The following is a 19312-nucleotide window of genomic DNA, read 5'->3' on the forward strand; positions in this document are numbered from 1 at the left end:
CTCCTGAGTCTCCTAAGTCCCTTCTGAGTTTGCCTGCAGCTGAAGCTCCGTTGCACCTCCACTGCTTCCCACCCCAGGCAGGAGAATCTCCCGGTGTTTCCGGGCTTCCTCCCACCTCCGTGGAAGCCTGTGCAGCCAGTGTGCAAGGCGGCCCAAAGGTGGCAGGGATTTAACCTTTGAGGGGTAACTGTCTCCCAATGACTGACAGGTTTTTACCCCAGCTTCTCTATTCCTCAGCGTGACAACTCAGTGTGCCTAGTGGGACTGAGCTCAGCTGCCCACGGTGGCAACTCACTCATTCATGCACTCTTCATTGGCTTTTCTCCCCTCCCTTATTTTACATCCCCACTTCCTCACTTGTGTTACCTGGGATCATTTCTCAAAAAGCTGTGAGCACCCAAGTCTTGTCTCAGCTTGGACTTTTGGGACAACCCAGACTGAGGCAGGAACTCGTAATGCTTTTCTTTCAAAGTGCTAAGTACTTCGATAAATAGAAGCTATTGCTAATATGACTGCTATTACTACCATTAAGAAAAGCTGAAAATGGGTAAATTCATTCCAGTGAAAGGCAGTCCAATGAGCAATCAGGAGACTTTGGGGGTCTCTTTGGCGAGAGTTGGAGCGAGGTTAAGCCTAAGTATTCTCTAGGCTGTCCTTACAGGCAATCTCCTTTCTGGAGATGGCCTTCTTGGAGTGTGAGAAGCTCAAAGATTCTTGCACTAGAAAGAAGGAAAAAAGGAAACTGCATTTGAGGGTTACATGGTGTAATAGAAAGACTCCAGACTTTGGGAATAAACCCATTTGGATTAGAATTCTGCTTCTATGTTTACTGCTCATGAGAGCTTGGGCAGGTTATTTAAGTATTTGAAGTTTCATTGTCATTGGGGGTGGTTCTTATGTGGTTAAATAAGACCACGTATAAAATACCAGGCACAGGTGTCGCTCTGCCCCTAGGGAGAGCCGGTGCTACCACAGAGGAGCACCAACGCCACTGCGAGGTTGGCCTCAATGCTGAGGAAGCTCACAATATTGTCAGAGTGTGCAGATGGGGTTTTAGGTGGTGAAGATTATAATTACAACAACGTCAACCCGTGGACCAACCGCAAGCATAGTGGAATAATCCTTAACACATCTGGTTAAGCTGGGAAAAGCTTATAAATATACTGTGAACTGTGCAGTGGTCCAGAAGAGCGCATACGGCGTTCACAGCCAGCTCTTGTTTTTGGGATACCACATCTGATGGAACCTGTACTGTAAGATGGGAGAACTGGACCATGAACTGTATTGTTAATGTTTTTGCCATTGCTATTGTTCTTTAACTGACTAAAAATGTTGGGCTAAAGCCATTAACTTAAGAATTTGTCAGTGTATCCTTTCAAAAATAGTTATTTATTAGTGTGCTAAATGACAAGTGTGTAATATACTTTAAAGCTATCAACAAAAACTGAATATTATAAGCAAGCAATATCATAGTAATTGGCAGATTGTCTCGTATTTTATGCAGCATCATTTAAGTAGGAAAAATTTAATGCTAGCAAAAAATAAATGCAGAAATATGGCATGACATGAAAATACAATCTTACATTTACATCAGCTTTTCACTAGTATTTTGTGATGGGGATATATGGTGATAGGGAACTCCATTCAGATAATAAAATTCTCTTTCAGCTAGAGAAGTTAACAGGAATAAATATATGAATAAATAAGCTGCAAGGATAAATGTGGAGAAAATGATGAGAATTAGCTAACATCTTTTCATTTTTTTAAACTTTCTTCCCCTCACTTAATTGTACATAATATTTAGTGGAAAGTAATTTTTTAAAATCTCTATCAATTAACAGTATAGTAACAGCTATGATTAACTTGTTTACTTTTTCTGAGGATTAGTAAATCGATTTTTTTATTTCAAATTTTTGGATTTACACTTGAGGGTGAATAATTAAATCTGGTAAACTGAATTTCCTAGTTAAATAAAATTAGTTGCAGTATATGATGAACAGTATGTGACTCAAACAGCTGCCTTACAATTCATGCCATGTGGAACAAACATTTATCAGATGCCTATTGTGGGCATATGTCTGTGCTAAGCACTATAGTTATCAATGTGCTGTGCAAATGCTAAGTTCTGTTTAGCAGTTGTTCAGTTGGAAGACAAGTATTAATACTTGGGGAAGGAAAAAAATAGTTGTTTTACAAGGGAGGAAAAAGGTGAATCTGGTTACACGTATAGAAGCAAAATGAAAAGCACTTACTGCTTTCTGACAGAATGATAGACGTAATTTTAAGAGTTGCTCCTAGCAAGTTAAAAGTGCATATAAAATATGCAACTCTTAGTTAAAGGCCTTGTTATCAGTCTTATCTATACGAGTAGTAAATTTTGTCATTGCTTCAATTACAACCATCTGCAAATAATTTTGAAGACTTATTATGTGGGGTTCAAATTGAGTGGAATAAAGTATAGATTAAAAGTACACAATCATTAGCAGGTTATCTCAGAGTTTATGAAATGTAATTAAATTTATTAAGAAAATAGATGAAAAATTAGGGTACACAGCTGGCCACCAAATGCGAAGTCAATCTGCTACTTAACCCTGCAAACAAAATCAGTTTTTCATATTACCACTAACACTAATAAGTATAGGAAGTGGAACCACAACTCATTGAATTTTGGAGAGGAATAAACTTAGTGTTAATATTGATGATATTAAGGCAATATTCTTGTAGGAATACTATCTGCATGTTTGATATTTTGCCAAATAATAATTAATAATTATTAAACGTTTAATAATTAAATTAGCAAAATAAAGGAGTTTAATGCAATGATCTTTGTTTTTGGCACATCAGAACTTCTCAGTCATTATTCATGTTTCTTTATGCTACTGGCTTTTGTGCCCTTGAAGATTATAATAGTGACCAACATATATATGCAGATTTGTTTTTTATTATTGTTGTTTAAGCCTGATTTAAGAAAAAAAAATTCATACCTCGTGAACTAGCTATCTGCTCTGCTTCTAGCTAAAATATAATAAATATTATCTTTCTGTGCTGAAAAATAAATAAATAAATAAAATACCAGGCACAATGCTTGGCACATGGTACTGGCCCATTGCCTATGCAAATATCCTTCCTCAACATGGCTTTTATTTTGGAGTATAAGATGGTGGATATTTTTAAACACACATCTTATAAAGCACATTTACAAAAAGACAGTGGTTGCATGCCCAGCTCTGAGTCAAACCTTGGTTCTGCGTTGCCCTAGGAACCAAGGCCATGAGCCTGGGAGGGCTTGCTGAAACATACAGTGCAGTTCATTAATACTCTCTGGAGGAACTTTACAAGTATATACTTAAACGGTTTCATGGAGCACTGCTGTGTTCGCCTCTCCCACCCCTGGATGCTTATGCTGAATGATGTATGGAGTGTCCATCAGCTATGGGGATCCAGTGATGGTGGGGGTGGTCTTTCTGTCCCCAGGATCTGGGGAAATCCATCCATTTGGTGGAAAGCAGGCATTAAGCCAACTTTGGAGGTCGGGGTAATGAGGGGCATAACCTGGATTTCTCAAGGACGGTGCTATTTATTCAGAACAAGATCAGAAACAGAACAGGTAAGGTGATAAATGACTAAAGATTGTTTGGGCTCCAGCCCAGCTGTGGACAGCTGTATAGGGTGGCGCGAAGAGTCTCAGACTATGAGTCCAGTTGTGAGCAAGTATTTGCATGATCTGAGCTATTAATTCCTGCCCTGAACAGTTGCTGGCAAGATAAATTATCATACATATACATTATATGTGTACATATATATAATGTGTCTATACATATATACTTATATACATAGTATATTTACAAATGTCTAGACCACCACTAGCCACAATGATGGAAATGTTCTATATATATAAGCTCTAGTATGGTAGCCACTGGCTACATGTGGCTAGTGAGCAATTGAAACATAGATCATGTGAATGAAGAAATGAATGTTCAATTTATTTTATTCAATTTTAATTAATCTAATATGTGATTATATAACCACGTGTGGCTGGTTGCTTCGTACTGGATAGTGTGGGTCTAAATTGTTTATGTATGTTGAATTTGAATCTGATAAGAACAACAACAAGAGGCAGAGTCTCTTGGGCTTCTGTTTCAAGGGCATTCAGTTTTTGCCTGGCTCACAGGCTCTGCTTCCAGGCAACCCAACCTAAAACAGGTGTTATTTGTCTCTAGAGAAGAGCAACTGGAAACTGATTACCCCATCCCGCTGCACAGTGTCTGAGGCCTATTGACTATATTCATGTCATCGCTGGTGATACAGAATATGGGCCTCATTCCATCTTGTGGGCTCAGTCACTCTCACTTCTTTTGCTTTCTTTAAAAAGCCCTTAAGAAGTTATTGTAAAGATAGATCTAGGCTGGGGACCACTTTGACATTAAGGGCATGGTAGAGGAGCCTGGAATTGGAGTCCCAAGAAGGAGCCTTATTGGCAGGACAACAAGGGCTGGTGTGTTCCTGTCTGTGTGAATCTTCCATGGCAGCTGTCGTATCTGTTTCTCCCAGGAGCCCCACGGTCGTGGGGAAGGCCTTAGTGACTAAGACCAAGGGAGGGAAAATGACAGCAAGGCTGAGAAGGGGAAACTAGAACACAGGCCACCGACTGCCCAGGCTAAAAGTCTTACTTTAGAGTGAGTGTTGTGCATTTGTGAGAGAGGGTGCAAGGGAGAGATAGAGGGAGACTGAAAGAAATATTCCATGCACCTTGGAAAGCCGAAAGACAGGTGGGAGTAGGGACAAACACACAAACTTGTGTTAAGAATCACACATTTTCCTAGAAGCCTTAGACACTGGGGTGTGCCTGGCAGTCAGAGGCCATGCTGGCTTTGGAGCATCAACACCACCACACAGTTGTCCTGCTTGGGGGCAGGAGCATTGGTTTTATGTATTCTTATTTCAGCCGGGTTTCCATAGCCCCTGAGGGTGATTCTTCAGAGACACAGGCAGAAGACCACAGTTAGCAGCCAATGCCCACAGCAGCTGGGGTGGTGCACAGCCCAGGGAAGAGGATCCGAACCAGGTACTTTCACCATCTACTGAAGCCCTCTTAGCCATGGTGTGGTTGAAGGTCATCTCAGGTTTGGTCCAATCTATATTTCTCTCCTTCCATCCTAAAAGATCATCCCAGCACTAGAACAACTCTTTTCACGTTGGCTGAGAGTCTGGCTTTTTTTAAACCACCATGGAGAGACTGCCAGCTAGAAAAACTGCCCGATCCTGCCCTGCCATGTGAACTGCTTCCTGCACAAGAGCTGGGTCCCCTGAGAGAGGAGACATGTGGCTAGACTTTTCTGAGAATGTTAAGTTACTACGAAATTAAATTAAAAGCATGCTGTGAATTCCAAAGGCAGCGAACTTGGTAGAGAAAGAACACCATTCTCCCCTCACAGGTAAGGTTTTTGGCTGGCATCATGGCACTGGGAGAGCCTAGGAACCGTATTTTCCAGATGTTTCTTGTTTCTCTCTTTTTTTTTTGCTCACTTGTATTTTCTGATTTTCTTACAGTGACCATGTATTGCTTTTATAAGAAAAGGAATACAACATTCTTATTTTAAAGCAAAAAGGAGATACATGCTCAGGAACTGTCAATTTATAAGAAGGTTAAATAGGAGGAGGTTGGTGGTGGAACAAAAAGAGGCTCTGCAGAAATATTTTAAATAGTCATAGGGTGTTAGTTTCCAGGCCATGATCTGGAGCACATTTGCTGCAGAAAATGAAGCATGATTTCTGGAGGTTTAAGAGTTCTTAGGTCGGGAGCGGTGGCTCATGCCTGTAATCCCAGCACTTTGGGAGGCCAAGGCAGGCGGATCACGAGGTCAGGAGTTCAAGACCAGCCTGACCAACATGGAGAAACCCCGTCTCTACTAAAAATACAAAAATTAGCCAGTCATGGTGGTGTGTACCTGTAATCCCAGCTACTCAGGAGGCTGTGGCAGGAGAATCGCTTGCACGTGGGAGGTGGAGGTTGCAGTGAGCTGAAATCATGCCACTGCACTGTAGCCTGGGTGACACAGCAAGACTTGATCTCAAAAAAAAAAAAAAGAGTTCTTCTTTGACCTATTAGAGATAATACGCAAAAGCCTAGTGTTCAAGTCCTATAAAAGACAAACTTAGGGGTGTGGGGTGGCTTGTATCTTTATTTTATTGCACATCATTGTGAGTAAGTGTTTAAACTGCCTTGTGTCAAGAAATACGTGTTGCCTCCCAGGAGGCCCTGGGGAATGCTTCTTGTGTTATGAATCTTCAACTGCATGATAAAGTTATGAAGCTGTGGCCTGGTGTGGTGGCTCATGCCTGTAATCGCAACACTTTGGGAGGCCAAGGCAGGCAGATCACCTGAGGTGGGAGTTCGACACCAGCCTGGTTAACATGGTGAAACCCGGCTCTACTAAAAATACAAAAATTAGCCAGTTGTGGTGGCAGACGCCTGTAGTCCCAGCTACTCGGGAGGCTGAGGCAGGAGAATCGCTTCAACCTGGACGGTGGAGGTTGCAGTGAGCCAAGATTGTGCCACTGCACTCTAGCCTGGGTGACAGAGTAAGACTCTGTCTCAAAAAAAAAAAGTTATAAAGCTGTGATTGTTTTGATAGAATAATCACAATAGAAACAATGATAACCACTCTTTCTCAAGTGCCTAAAATGCCTGCTTTTGTGGCAGTCACATGAGGACACTCAGCAGGTAGCCATGATGAGGTTTTCTTCTCTCCCTGTAGCAGAGTCAGGTGGGCATGAGCTCGTACAGGAAGACTCTGCAGCTCGGGAGTGCTGGTTCACAGTCCCCCAGGTGGCACAGGGCCGAGCACACACTGACTTCTCACTCCCATGCTGCTTCTGGCATTGATACCAGGTTTTAACATTTATTTCAAAATTCACTTAAACTTCAGAGCCGGATCACATATTTTGGCACAGCCTTAAAGGAGCTCAGTGAATAGTCCCCTCAGGGTGCCCAGAGGGGCTGGGGGCAGACTGTGCTGGACAGGTCACTCCAGGCTGGCTGATGGGGCTGGCCTGGGCTGGCTCCGCTCATTGCACACACAGCTGGTGCAGCTGGTCACAGCCAGGTGTATTTTCCCCTTTGATTGTAGCTGAGCATCCTTCACTGACTCTCTTGATAAAGCCTCTTTAGAAAATTGCTTTTCAAATTGACTCCTTCTCCGGGAAGATTAATGCCGAGGAAACCCACAAACCTGACAATCACCACTCACTGCACCTTGGAAGCTGTTTCTGTGCAGCCCTGCACATTATGGAGAGTGGCGATTGCCACGGCTGTTGATTCCTCGATCCTACCGCCCCACGAGTGTGCTTCGTGGTCATAAGGGCCTCCTCTGCCAAGCGGCACAGCCAGCCCTGGGGCTGCCCTCCAAATCTCCCTGTGTAGCCTCTGTGTTCTTCAACAAGTATATTTGCCCTAGACCTAACTCATCTGCATCTGAGAACAAGTTCCAGTGTGGGGGTGGACGAGTGACCGGAGGGCACTGAGAGGAGGCAGAGCCCTTCCAACTAGGGCAGAGCCTCCTTGCCACGTTTGCCTGGCTGGCCCACTGGTCCTATTGCCACCAGTCAGACATTTCTCTTGTGTCCAGCTGATGCTGGCTGAATATTTTCATTCCCTCATTCATTTAAAAAATATTTATCACCTGTCTACCAAATGCCCGGCACCATTCTAGGCACTAGGGGTATACCAGTGAATACGACAGACAACGGCCCAGTCCTTTGAGAGGGCCCAGCTGAGTTAGTGCTGAAATAGCTCTCCCGTTTCTCTTCATTGAAAACACTGCATTGATCTTGCATAAAGTTCCTGGCTAGTTGTGAGATGTTGGGATGATCTCATCTCCGGACCTCAGATTCCTTAGAGGGACTCGGACAACATTATTTCCAGTGTTCCCTCTGGCCTTAAATTCCACATGTATGCAGATTATGACGGAATGCTAAACATATTCAGAAACTGGGAGATAAATTGCCGTTCATCTCAGCATACATCCTCATTCCTCTCTCTCCTTTCCCGCGGTGCTCCCCTCCTGCCCTCTCTCATAATCACATGGTGCTTGGCGATCATTAGAGGTCTGTCCTGCTTGTCCAGTGCAATCTCAGAAAATAAAGCCTGGTATCGACGTGTACCTTGACTAAGAGGGCCTCAGTATATTCCAAGCTAACTCTTCCCCTAAATATTGCAATGGCGCCGACTTTTTGTTAATTGTAAATATTGCTTATGTGCAACTAAATGTAGACATTGTGCCAGTTGCGCTGCCTGTGGGGGACAGTCCAGCCCCTACCCGCTGCTTGCAGAGTGTCTGTAAAGGCACAAACATTGTAAGTCTTTTTCCTTTTGCAATAAGGGAAGGAGGTTCCAGGCCCCAGGGCCTTGTAGAATGGATTAAGGACATAGGAGTTAAGGCCATTTGCTTTATTTGTCTGATCCTGTTTTCTCACCTAAATTAAGACTAGGAATGCCAGCCTCCTGGGATTAAATGAGATAGTGGAAGTAAAGGGCTAGCAGTGACTGTCCGAGAGAAGTCCTTAGCAGCAGTTCTTACTATCACCCTCGCAAGGCTGCCTTTAGGCTTCTGGGATGCTGCAATCGGATATTGTGCTGGGGGAAGGCATGAGGCTATAAAATGGACCAGCCAGCCTTTCTTTTAGTTTCATCTTCTTGACACCCCTTCATAGAGTTTATGTTATTAAATCTCCACTTCCCATTCAGTTTGCACAATTCAGCATCCCTCCTGCTAAGACCTAACTACCAGATGTGCCTTAGACCTGGCTGCCCGTAGCCGGGTGCGGTAGCTCATGCCTGTAATCTCAGCACTTTGGGAGGCCGAGGTGGGTGGATCATGAGGTCAGGAGTTCAAAACCAGCCTGGCCAAGATGGTGAAACCCCGTCTCTAACAAAAATACAAAAAAATTAGCTGGGCGTGGTGGCACACGCCTGTAATCCCAGCTACTCCAGAGGCTGAGGCAGAGAACTGCTTAAAAACCTGGAGGGGTGGAGGTTCCAGTAAGCCGAGATCATGCCACTGCACTGCAGCCTGGGCGACAGAGTGAGACTCCGTCTCAAAAAAAAAAAAAGACCTAGGTGTCCAAGATGGTAGCCACTAGCCACATGTTGCTATTTAAATTTAAATTAATTAGAATGAAATGGGATGAAAACTTTAGTTTCTTAATCACAGTCATCCCCTTTCTAGCACTCAATAGCCACAAGCTATTGTAGTGGACAGTGCAGAACATTTTCACCACTGCAGAAAGTCGCTGCGCTTCCAAACTTCTCAATAAATTATTCTGAGCTCTAACAAGGGAAACAGTTGTCAATGCCCATTTCATGTTGACTTTGGGTGAAGTTAGTTATGATGAGTAGGGTTTAGCCTTAAATCCCTCATTTGAACAGTGGTTTCCAGTCTCGTCTCTTTGTTCATTCCCAAAAGACATTGTAGACCTTGGCATTGTAGACCAGTGACAGGGACTCTGGAATGCCAGTGATGGGGTTTGGGAGATGGGAGCACCCACTAGGTGGGTGTTTCAGAATCCCCAGGGGAATGTTTACTGGAGCTCCCTCCCCCACCCAAGACTCACCGTCTCCAGGGGGAGTCACTGAGATACCTGAGAGCCCACCGTGAGGGGTCAAAGTGACTGGGCTCAGATCCCAATTTGGCTGCTTAGTAGCTGGATGACATTTGGCACGCCCTTGACCTTTCCCAGCCTCCTCTCATCAGTAATGGCCCTGTGAGCTCACAGCAGGGCTGCTCTCACAGACGGCCTGACGTAGGGCCTGTGTGCACAGTTGCTGATTAAGGTCAAGGTTATGTAGTGAAAAGAGCCTGGGGTTTGGATTTAGATGGGCTTTACTTCAAGTCCTGCTCTGCCCTTTGTGACTCTGAGCACATTTTGTATTTTTTATTCCTTTCTGGATCTCAGCTTCCTTGTGTATAAAAAGTAATAATGATAGGACATGCCTCTTGGGCTTACAAGGATTAAACGCAGTAATGTAAATGGACCTAGCCATATACCACATCTAGTCGGTGCTTCTCCCTGACACACAGCATGGGACCAGTTTGTTGTTAAGGCCTCAAAATATTCACCCCCACGCCCACCTCGATGGTGTGAGTGTAAGGCACACTCTCAACAATAGGGTGGCTGTGAAGCTTATGTGTATGAAAGCACATAGCATGCAGTTGGCACTCCATAAAAGTGACTTCCAGTCTTCACTTACACTTATAGCCTCTGTGGCCTTGACCATGTCAATCAACTTGTTTAGAGCTCAGAGAAATCTGTCTTGCCGAGAGGAGGGATGCGAGACTGAATAGAAATGATGGGTGGACACAGCAGCTTTGGAAAATGGTGAGGAACTGTGCAGAGTAGCTATTTTTATTATAGGACATTTATAACATCACTTGGGACTTGGGCAGCTCTGTGTTTTTAGATTATTATACGGCTTGGGCTGAAGCTTTATTTTTTCCATGTGGTGCTGATTAGAGTGAGGCCTTCTAAAATCATGGACTGTTTCATGGAAAAAAGTACTCAGCTTGGCAGTAATCCACTTGGTGCCACTTTCTAGGGGCTCAGTGAGTAAACAATGAGGATGCTCATGGGAAGATGCTTGTCCATGGGAGAATGCTGGCCCATGGGAGGATGCTGACCTATGGTGGGCTGCCCGTCTACAGCAGGACACTGGCCCGTGGGAGGATGTTGACCTATGGTGGGCTGCCCCTCTATGGCAGGACGCTGGCCCACGGCAGGATGGGCATCCCAGGGCACATGCTTGTCCATTGGAGGATATTTTAGGCTGAGAGGATACATGATTTGGAATTTGCATAAAAATCAGACAATTATTTCACCAAAAATTCTAGGAGATTGCTATCATTTTTTATTCTACAGATGTGAGCTAGGAGTGTTCACATCTAGTGATGGATGAGAAGGAGATGCAACGTTACATTTATTAAGTGCCTACTGTGTGCCTGCTGTAGACTTGTGTGTTACTAAAGTCTCCCAGCAGCCTGAGGAGGAAAGACATTAGCTCCATTTTACTTGTGAGGAAAGAGAAAAAAATCTCTTACTTTGGGGCCCATTGGGATAGAATTCAGGGGTCTAATAATTTCAATGGAAAAAAACCCCACATCTTAATTTTCACTAGCTTATAACAGAAATTTTTCTTCTCTTTCGATTATGAATGCAGGCCACAAAGCAGAGTGGCATCGGACTTTGTCATCAAAGAGCTGGCAGATTTTCATGTCCCACCATAGCAACTGCATGGATCTTGCAGCAGCAGTTAATCATCACTGCTGCTCTGAAATTGTTGTGGCCATTAGACTTGCCACTAGAGCTTTTTACTTAATGTGCTGACAAGGGGACATACATTTCAGCATGAATTTGTTTTCTAAAACATTTTTGTAATTGGTTTCAACATAATTGGTTTCCTTTGCAATCCCGTATATTTTATCTAATGAATTTGCAAAACATTAGACTGAGATGGAGCCCACAGACGTCACCATGCTGTCAAAGGGAGACAGGGCACAAAGGTTGAGAATTGCTAAAGCAGAGGGTCAGAAAGGTCAAAAGTATTGTCTAAGTTGGTGAAGTCAAGATCGGAATTCAGGTCTGAGTAACTGAGTAGAAGAGATATAGGGAGTCTAGGACCAATGAAGAGTGGCTAGAAGGATAAAGTCTGAGAGGGGTTGGATTCTGGCCAAGCTGCATGATGCTCAGAAATACGGCCCTGGCAGAGAATGAATTTTACCACCATTTAAATGACGTAAGCCATGGAAGTGTATTCTCAAGAGAGAATGAGAATGAATGAGCTATGACTACACACAGTGACCTGGACGAATCTCACAAGCTTCATGCTGAGAAAAAGAAACTGGACACAGTCCAGTCCGAGAACTGGTGAAACGCATCCACAGAGAAAGGAATAAAAACAAAGGGTGTCTGTGGAGCGTGTGGACGAACTGGAAGTGGGCATGAAGAATCTTCCTGGGTTGATGGAATGCCTCATCTCTTGATTCAGTGGTAGTTACCAGGGTGTATACATTTATCAACACTCAAATGACACACTTAAGTTCTGTGTATTTCATGATATGTAAATAATACCTCAGTGATAATAATATAAATTAGTATCTCCATTTTACTAGTGCATCAAGGAGGACAGAGAGAAATTAAGAAGTATCCTTACTGACCAATCCCCTTGCCAAGGTGGGGCAGTTAGAAGGGAAGTGGGTGCAGTTGACCAACGCTGTGGTTTCTGTGTGGGGAGCCCCTCACACAAATCCCTCCAAGTGGCAATCCATCTCACTCATAGGAAAGTCAAGTCCTTAGATTGTCCCACAAGCAGAATGTTAAAAAAATTGTGTTATACACTGGAACACTCTTCAGCAAAGAGAAAAAGCTGTAAGTACACATTAAACATGATTGGATCTCACGAACATAACTCCAAGCAAAATAATCTAGTTTGTAAAATAGGACATAGTGTATGAGTCTAGTAAGTATGGAACAGGCAAATAAGCTATGGAGTCAGAAGTAAGAATATGGCTACACTGGCGTGGGGATGACAATGGCAGTGGTCACGGGGGCAGGCCTTTGGGGATGCTAGTCATGTTCTCCTTATTGAGCTGGGTGATGCTTATAGTGGTTGATTTGTGCCCTTAGAAATAATGACATACACCACTGAAACACTTAAGGCTCAAAACCAAAAGCAAGGGTTCTGTGTTCTATGTAAATGGTGCCCCCTGGATTTGTGCAAACCTGCAGCTCTGCTTGGAAGCTGGTTGTCCCTGAGTTAAATCCAGGCTGAGAATTGTGGCTCACACCTGTAATCCCAGTGCTTTGGAAGGGCAAGGCAGAAGGATCACTTGAGCCCAGGAGTTTGAGACCATCTTGGACAACATAGTGAGGCTTTGTCTCTACAAAAAATAAAAAAATTAGCTGGGTGTGGTGGTACACGCCTGTGGTCCTAACTACTTGGAAGTCTGAGGCAGGAGGATTATTGAGACCAGGAGTTCAAGGCTGCAGTGAGCTATGATCATGCCACTGCACTCCAGCCTGGATGACAAAGTGAGACCTTGTCTCAAAAAAACAAACAAACAAAAAGTCCAGTTGACCCAAACATGAAGAGGGAATGTGATATTATGCCAATGCCATGGAGCCATCTCAGGGGCACTTTCCACATGCAGCAGATGGACCACTACCCCCACTTACTCAGGGTCCTGCACGGAGCCTCCCACACAGTGGAATCTCTCGGGCACGGTTTTCCAGTCTTTAGCCATTTTCACCATGGCGCCTGCATCAAGGACCCCGTAGCCAAAGAGGTGATTAAATTCCAGGCCGACCCCGTTGCGCCGCCACTGATGAACCTCGTCGTGAAGCTGGTTCCGTTTGGAGGTGAGCACAGTCAGATGCTGCATGTCCCGCCAGGTCAGACCCAGGCTGGATACAGGAAGCAGAGAGCAAGAGGGCAAGGGCAAGAGGCAGGGTGAGAGAGGGAGAGAAGCACAATGATTAACAGAAATATCACCCAGGACACAGACCTTTTGTAAGATTTTGGACTCTCTGTGAACTCTCAAATTCAAGGGAGGGTGTCCATGCACTATTCAGAACCATTATATATGTCAATTAAAGAAATCTTGCTTTTCTTACTTAAATAAATTGATTTCAAAAGTCTATTCTAACACACACACTGGAATGGCTAAAATGAAAAAGACTGACAATGTTAAGTGTTGAAGAAAACGTGGAGCAACTGGAACACATGTACTTTGTTGATGAGTGTGCAAGCTATTCCAACCAAACTGGAAAATTGTTTGGCTGTATCTTCTAAAGTTAAGCTTAAGCTATGGCCTGGAAATTCTATTCCTAGGCATATACCTGACCAAATGTGTACATATTAACCAGACCTGTGTACTAGAATGCTCCTAGCCCCAAACTGTGAAAACCCCACATGCCATCCAAAAAATAATGAGTAAACTAATTGAGGTGTAACTTACAGAATGTGGGGTACTATAAGGCAGTGAGAATGAATGAACTCCAGGTACTCTGAATAATATGGAAAAATCTCACAAATACCATGTTGGGCTAAAGAAGCCAGGCAGAAGAGAGAACATAAAGTATGATTCCATTATTAGTCATTAGTCATTAGAATGACTAATCTATGCTGTTGGAGGTCATATTAGTAGTCAGTCTTGTGGGGCAGTGACTGGAAGGGGATACAGGGAGCTTTTGGGTGCTGGTCATGCTGTTTCTTCATCTGGGAATTGGTACCTGGGTGTGTTCCGTTTTTGAAAATGAGGGTACAGTTCTTCAAGGGTAGAGAAATTATATTCAGCATATTTATATCCTTAGTGTCCAGGATGTTCCTTGGCACATTGTTTGTTCAGTGAATAAACTAGTCTTCTTGTAAATGTTATTGTTTTTGGAAATTAGTGTCTGTTACTACTCATTGTCCATGTTTTTCAAATTGCAAATCATGATTTGTTTTTGGGCCAGGTTATCGCACAGGTTATCTATCTGGACTGCACATGAAAATTTTCTTCTAGGGACATTGAAAGTCTCACTGCTAGGACCTCATCCCAGACCAAGTAAATCAGACTCTCTGGGATTGAGACCCAGGCATTGGAAATTGTTAAAACTTCTCAGACCATTCCAACAGACAGCCAATGTTGAGAACCAGTGATTTAGTGGTTGCTGTTATCATTTTAAAAAATGAATGGAGCAGAATAAAAAAGGATAGAAGTGTGCACTGCACTGCACATAACACAGGAAGCTATTTTTTCATGAAATAATAGCTTCATGTTTGGAGCTATTATTGGAGGGTAGGTTTGGAGCTATTATTGGAGGGTAGGTTGGAGGGTATTGGAGGGTAGGTAAGTTGGAGGTTGGAGGGTATAAGTTGGAGGGTAGGTGTGTGTGTGTGCTGACCTGCAGTGCAAAGTTTATTACTCACTGAGGGTTGTGGTCAAAAAGTTGGCAAAACATTGCACTACAGTTCTCTTCAGAAGTCAAACAATTCAAAGGACTGGGAGCAATATAACTTATTTGATAAAATTTCAAGATATGCAAAGTTCATTGGTTGGAAGATCTGAATCAGAATCAAGAGTTCAAATGATCCATGTGCTCTTGAATGCAGATCTTCCTCTATTAAGAAGCAAGTTCCACAGTTGGACACAGGGCGGGGAACATCACACACCGGGGCCTGTTATGGGGTTGGGGGAGGGGGAGGGATAGCATTAGGAGAAATACTTCATGTAAATGACGAGTTAATGGGCGCAGCAAACCAATATGGTACATGTATACCTATGTAACAAACCTGCACATTGTGCACATGTACCCTAGAACTTAAAGTACAATAAAAAAAAAGAAAAGAAAAAAAAAAGAAGCAAGTTGCAAGGAAGGTCAATGCTTATTTGAGGAGATTCAGAACATGTCTTGGACACATGGTCCCTCAGGACCTGAGAAAATGGTGTAAAATTTCCTTAAGTTGATTATGGCTAAAAACTTGAGTGTTTTGCTGGAAGGGGATTCTGAGTTTATTAATCTCAGAAGTGTTGACAAATGAGGATCTAAATGACCTGAGGGCTGGCTAACAGGTTTCTTATTTCTCATCTTTGCCATGAAAATGCGCTGTTCTTCTGATGCCTGGAGAAAGGCTCCCTTAAATGTTTCTCTGCAGATTTATTCTCATGGACTGCATTTTAGAAAGAAAGAGAGAGAGAGAGAGTGACAGAGAAATAATGTTTTGGAACAGAGAACTTTTCACTTTTGAGATAAATCAGAGCATAGTCCACTCTCCAGTGTAATTGAGTCTGCGACACTGTTTGACCTGCTATTTGCATATGTCTGAAGTGTAAAACCAGGTTCCTTCTAGTATCCCTTCTGGACAATTTAGGAATTGAAGGAATACAGTATTCTGTAAAATAGGTATTTCATCAACTTGCTTTAAGTTTTAATTTTACCATAGCAGTCCAATAATTACAGGTGATAGTTATTGAATAATTAAAAAATAAATTTATAGAGTATCTGCAATATACAGGTCACTGTTTTGGAGACTGTAGGACAAGAAATGTGACATGTTATTCCCTGTTCTCAAGTGTTTTATATAATAGTTAAACTACAAAGTGACAACTGGTTGGGAGAGAGAGATGGTTTTCTTTTTCTCCCCTGCAGTCATGATGGGGGAAGTGTTATTCTCTCTCTTTCAAGGTCCTGATGGACATACATTTAGATAATTCGTTGTTATGCATGAGGACTTCCTGTAACCTTATCTCAAGATGAGAGAGAGATGAGCTGTGGGACTGCTCTGTGGAGGCCCTTTTCCTTATCCCTCTGGGCTGTTGCTTGGGGTATCTCATCCTGACCAATGGTTTCCACTTTTGGCTACTGGAGCCGCTTTGCCTAAAGCTAGAGATGCCTTGGAGTTTACTTCTCCAAGGTAGCTCTTAGCCGATGACTAACTCATATAAGAATATGACAGTCCAGCTTCCTTGCCTGGAGGTAGAACAAACTCTGAGGCCTAATTTACACTCGGGATTAGACTGAGGCCAGAACTTTTGAAGTTGAACCTTTGCTTGGATTTTTCCCCATCCTAACTTCCTTCCCCTACTCCATTACTGTCTTTCCTGGGATCCCTTCCTTAATAAATCACTTGCACCAAAATCTCATCTCAGGGTCTGCTTCCAACCACAGAGAGTTGGTATTTTGAAGAATTTTAGGACCGGCTCCAGTGATGGACTTACCCACAAGCTGCCAGGTGTTATATTTTTTTCCTCTTTATGCCAGCAGAGAACATTAGTTCATGATCATTGCTTCAAAACAAAGCATGTCTAAATGGTGACTGCATTCTTTTCTGTAGGATGTCTAGACGTATGTGCTGAAAGAATGGTGACTAATCAAGGCAGAACCATGAATCTCTAGGAATCCAGCAGCCACACCCCTCCACTCTGATTTATTTAGGTATTCCATTTGTATGCCTATGGATCTAGGCGTAGGCATAGGATTTTGTTGGTCAAAAATCCCAGAAGACTGTGAGTCAAGTCCTGACCTCTGAGGTTGAAAGGGCAACCAGAAACCCTTCTCGCTTTTGGAGCACTCCTGCTCCTTAGCCCCGTGCAGCTCAGCTACAGGCAGCAGGCTCTGCTAATTGTCTCCTTGCAGATGAAGTGAGCAAGGCCAACTCAGGCTCCAGGGCCCACTGAGGCCCTGAGATGAACAGTTTTACCTTCAGGAAATGTACATTGGATGTGAGTAAATTTTGGCTTCTGTGCTTGATAGGGCAGAGGTCTCTGTGCCTAATAGTTGAGCTTTGACCAGTGTCTTGGCATCATAAATTTTCTACCTGACTTTTGTTAGAAGAATCAAAGTTTAGACTTGTCCAAAGAGAGGAGTCACTCTCAATTTGGGGTCTTATCTGCAAAGGGAGGATAATTATGCCTTTTCTTGTGAAGGTAGAGGGTTGAACTAGGTAATCTTTTGAAGCCCCTTTCTATTCTAGGAACCAACTCCTGCCTCCTTTGCAAATCAAAAAATGCACCGCATATGTGGAGAGAGACAAGCAGTGCTGCCTAAAGATTGATGCTGGGAGCTCCGGTTGCCTAGCAACTCTACTCTCCTTCCGCAGGAGCCTGAATCTAACTTCTCAGAAGTTGCTGGGAACTGCATTCTCTGACAATTCCCTACACAGCCAGCACTTACACTCACACTACGTGTGTGGTGTCTGAAGCCCATGTGTTCCTTCTGTGAACATTAGGCCAGCCTCAGGTATCACTAAAAAGCTGCAGAGTAGCAGGTAGCTCCACTGCTACTCAAATCCCAGGTGTGTCCAGCAATAGCAATATGTGGCCTCTCCATAGGATGGTAAGGACATAGGAGATGGTCTCCTCTTACCTTTAGCTTGGAAGGTTTCCCAGGAAAGCCCATATCTTGGTCTACACTGCGTGAATTTGCGTATCTTGTTTCAGTGTTAAAAAGTGAATCTACCTCATCAATTAACAAATCTTGACTGGGACCACCTTGTTTGCCACATGTTCTGAAACACCAGCTTGGCAATTTGATTTTTCTTCAAGTAGCTGATTGTGAATATCACTGGAGTAGAAGAACCCAGGGATGCAGAGAGGACAGAAGGGCAAATCTGGTGAAGAAAGAAATATCTCTGTGCCCTCACTGGGTATCTGAGTAAGTTGCCGATATGTGCTGCTGGGTGCTGTGTGCTCCCGGGAATGTGGTTTTATGGTGAGTGTGTGTGTATGTATGTGTGTGTATATGCACACACACATGTGCAGGTGGGCACATGGACCACTTAGAAATGCACAGCAGAGTTCATTGGCCCTGACTATTCATAGCCTCTCATGTCCACTTTTGCCTCCTTGGACACCTGGCATGTGGGCAGAGAGACACGTATTAGTCCACCCTGCAGAGCTGGCCCTGGACCCAGAGCTATGAACATACTTAGCCTCCAGAGCCAGTGCAAACACGCCAGCTGCCTCGGGGGCAGCTGCAGATGTTCCAGAATGCCTCAGAGTGCAGTTGCCGTACAAATCTGTAGTTGCCTGGAAGGGAAGATAATGAGTAATGAGTGAATAAATCACACTATTTTGAGCCCCCGCACAGTGTGGAGCAGGGGATTATCTACTCCTTTTATTTATTTATTTATTGAGACAGATTCACTCTGCTGCCCAGGCTGGAGTGCAGTGGCGTGATTTCGGCTCACGGCAACCTCCGCCTCCCAGGTTCAAGTGATTCTCCTGCCTCAGTCTCCCAAATAGCTGGGATTACAGGCACGTGCCACCACGCCTGGCTAATTTTTGTATTTTCAGTAGAGATGGGGTTTCACCATGTTGGCCAAGCTGGTCTCGAACTCCTGACCTCAGGTGATCCACCTGCCTCGGCCTTCCAAAGTACTGGGATTACAGGCATGAGCCACTGCGCCCAGCCTACTCCTTTTATTTAAACTATGCTTTGTTCCCAAGAAGATTAAGAGGAAACTAAGGATAAGCTTAGCATCCATATGCCTCTCTTTTGCCCTAGGTTTTATCTGAGCTTCCTAGTAGCCCATGTAAAAGGGGACACATAGTCAGTTATAGTTACAGTGTCCACAAGATAAATGAGTTGTTCAAAGAAGCATATCTGTGGCTATTCCAGAGACTAGAGAGGGATTTATTTCCTGAAACCTAAAAGGAAACACTATGAAGTGGGAAGTGATGTCAATACTCCCACCCTAGTTTTGTTGCATCAGGACTGGCCCTTGAAAAGGCCAAAGGCCATGTCGTTAGCATTTCTTTTTCCTTCACGGGGAGGG

The 19312-nt window shown here is 43.7% G+C and overlaps 1 protein-coding gene and 1 pseudogene across 1 annotated transcript in view; one reads left to right on the forward strand and one right to left on the reverse strand.

The window, feature by feature from the left end:
• The window catches only part of PCSK2 (proprotein convertase subtilisin/kexin type 2), a 250418-nt gene that overhangs the window by 1239 nt on the left and 229867 nt on the right, over positions 1-19312 (reverse strand). Inside the window, exons 13-14 of the mRNA XM_017895491.1 lie at positions 18463-18563; positions 13228-13455 (exon numbers count right to left, since the gene is read on the reverse strand). Of these exons, the coding sequence (XP_017750980.1) occupies positions 13228-13455; positions 18463-18563 (329 nt within the window). The remainder of the gene's footprint in view (positions 1-13227; positions 13456-18462; positions 18564-19312) is intronic.
• LOC108544392 (dynein light chain Tctex-type 3 pseudogene) lies at positions 897-1337 on the forward strand (annotated as a pseudogene).

The sequence above is a fragment of the Rhinopithecus bieti genome, unplaced genomic scaffold (assembly GCF_001698545.2).
Source record: "Rhinopithecus bieti isolate Rb0 unplaced genomic scaffold, ASM169854v2 scaffold_25396, whole genome shotgun sequence".
Taxonomy (NCBI): Eukaryota; Metazoa; Chordata; class Mammalia; order Primates; family Cercopithecidae; genus Rhinopithecus; species Rhinopithecus bieti.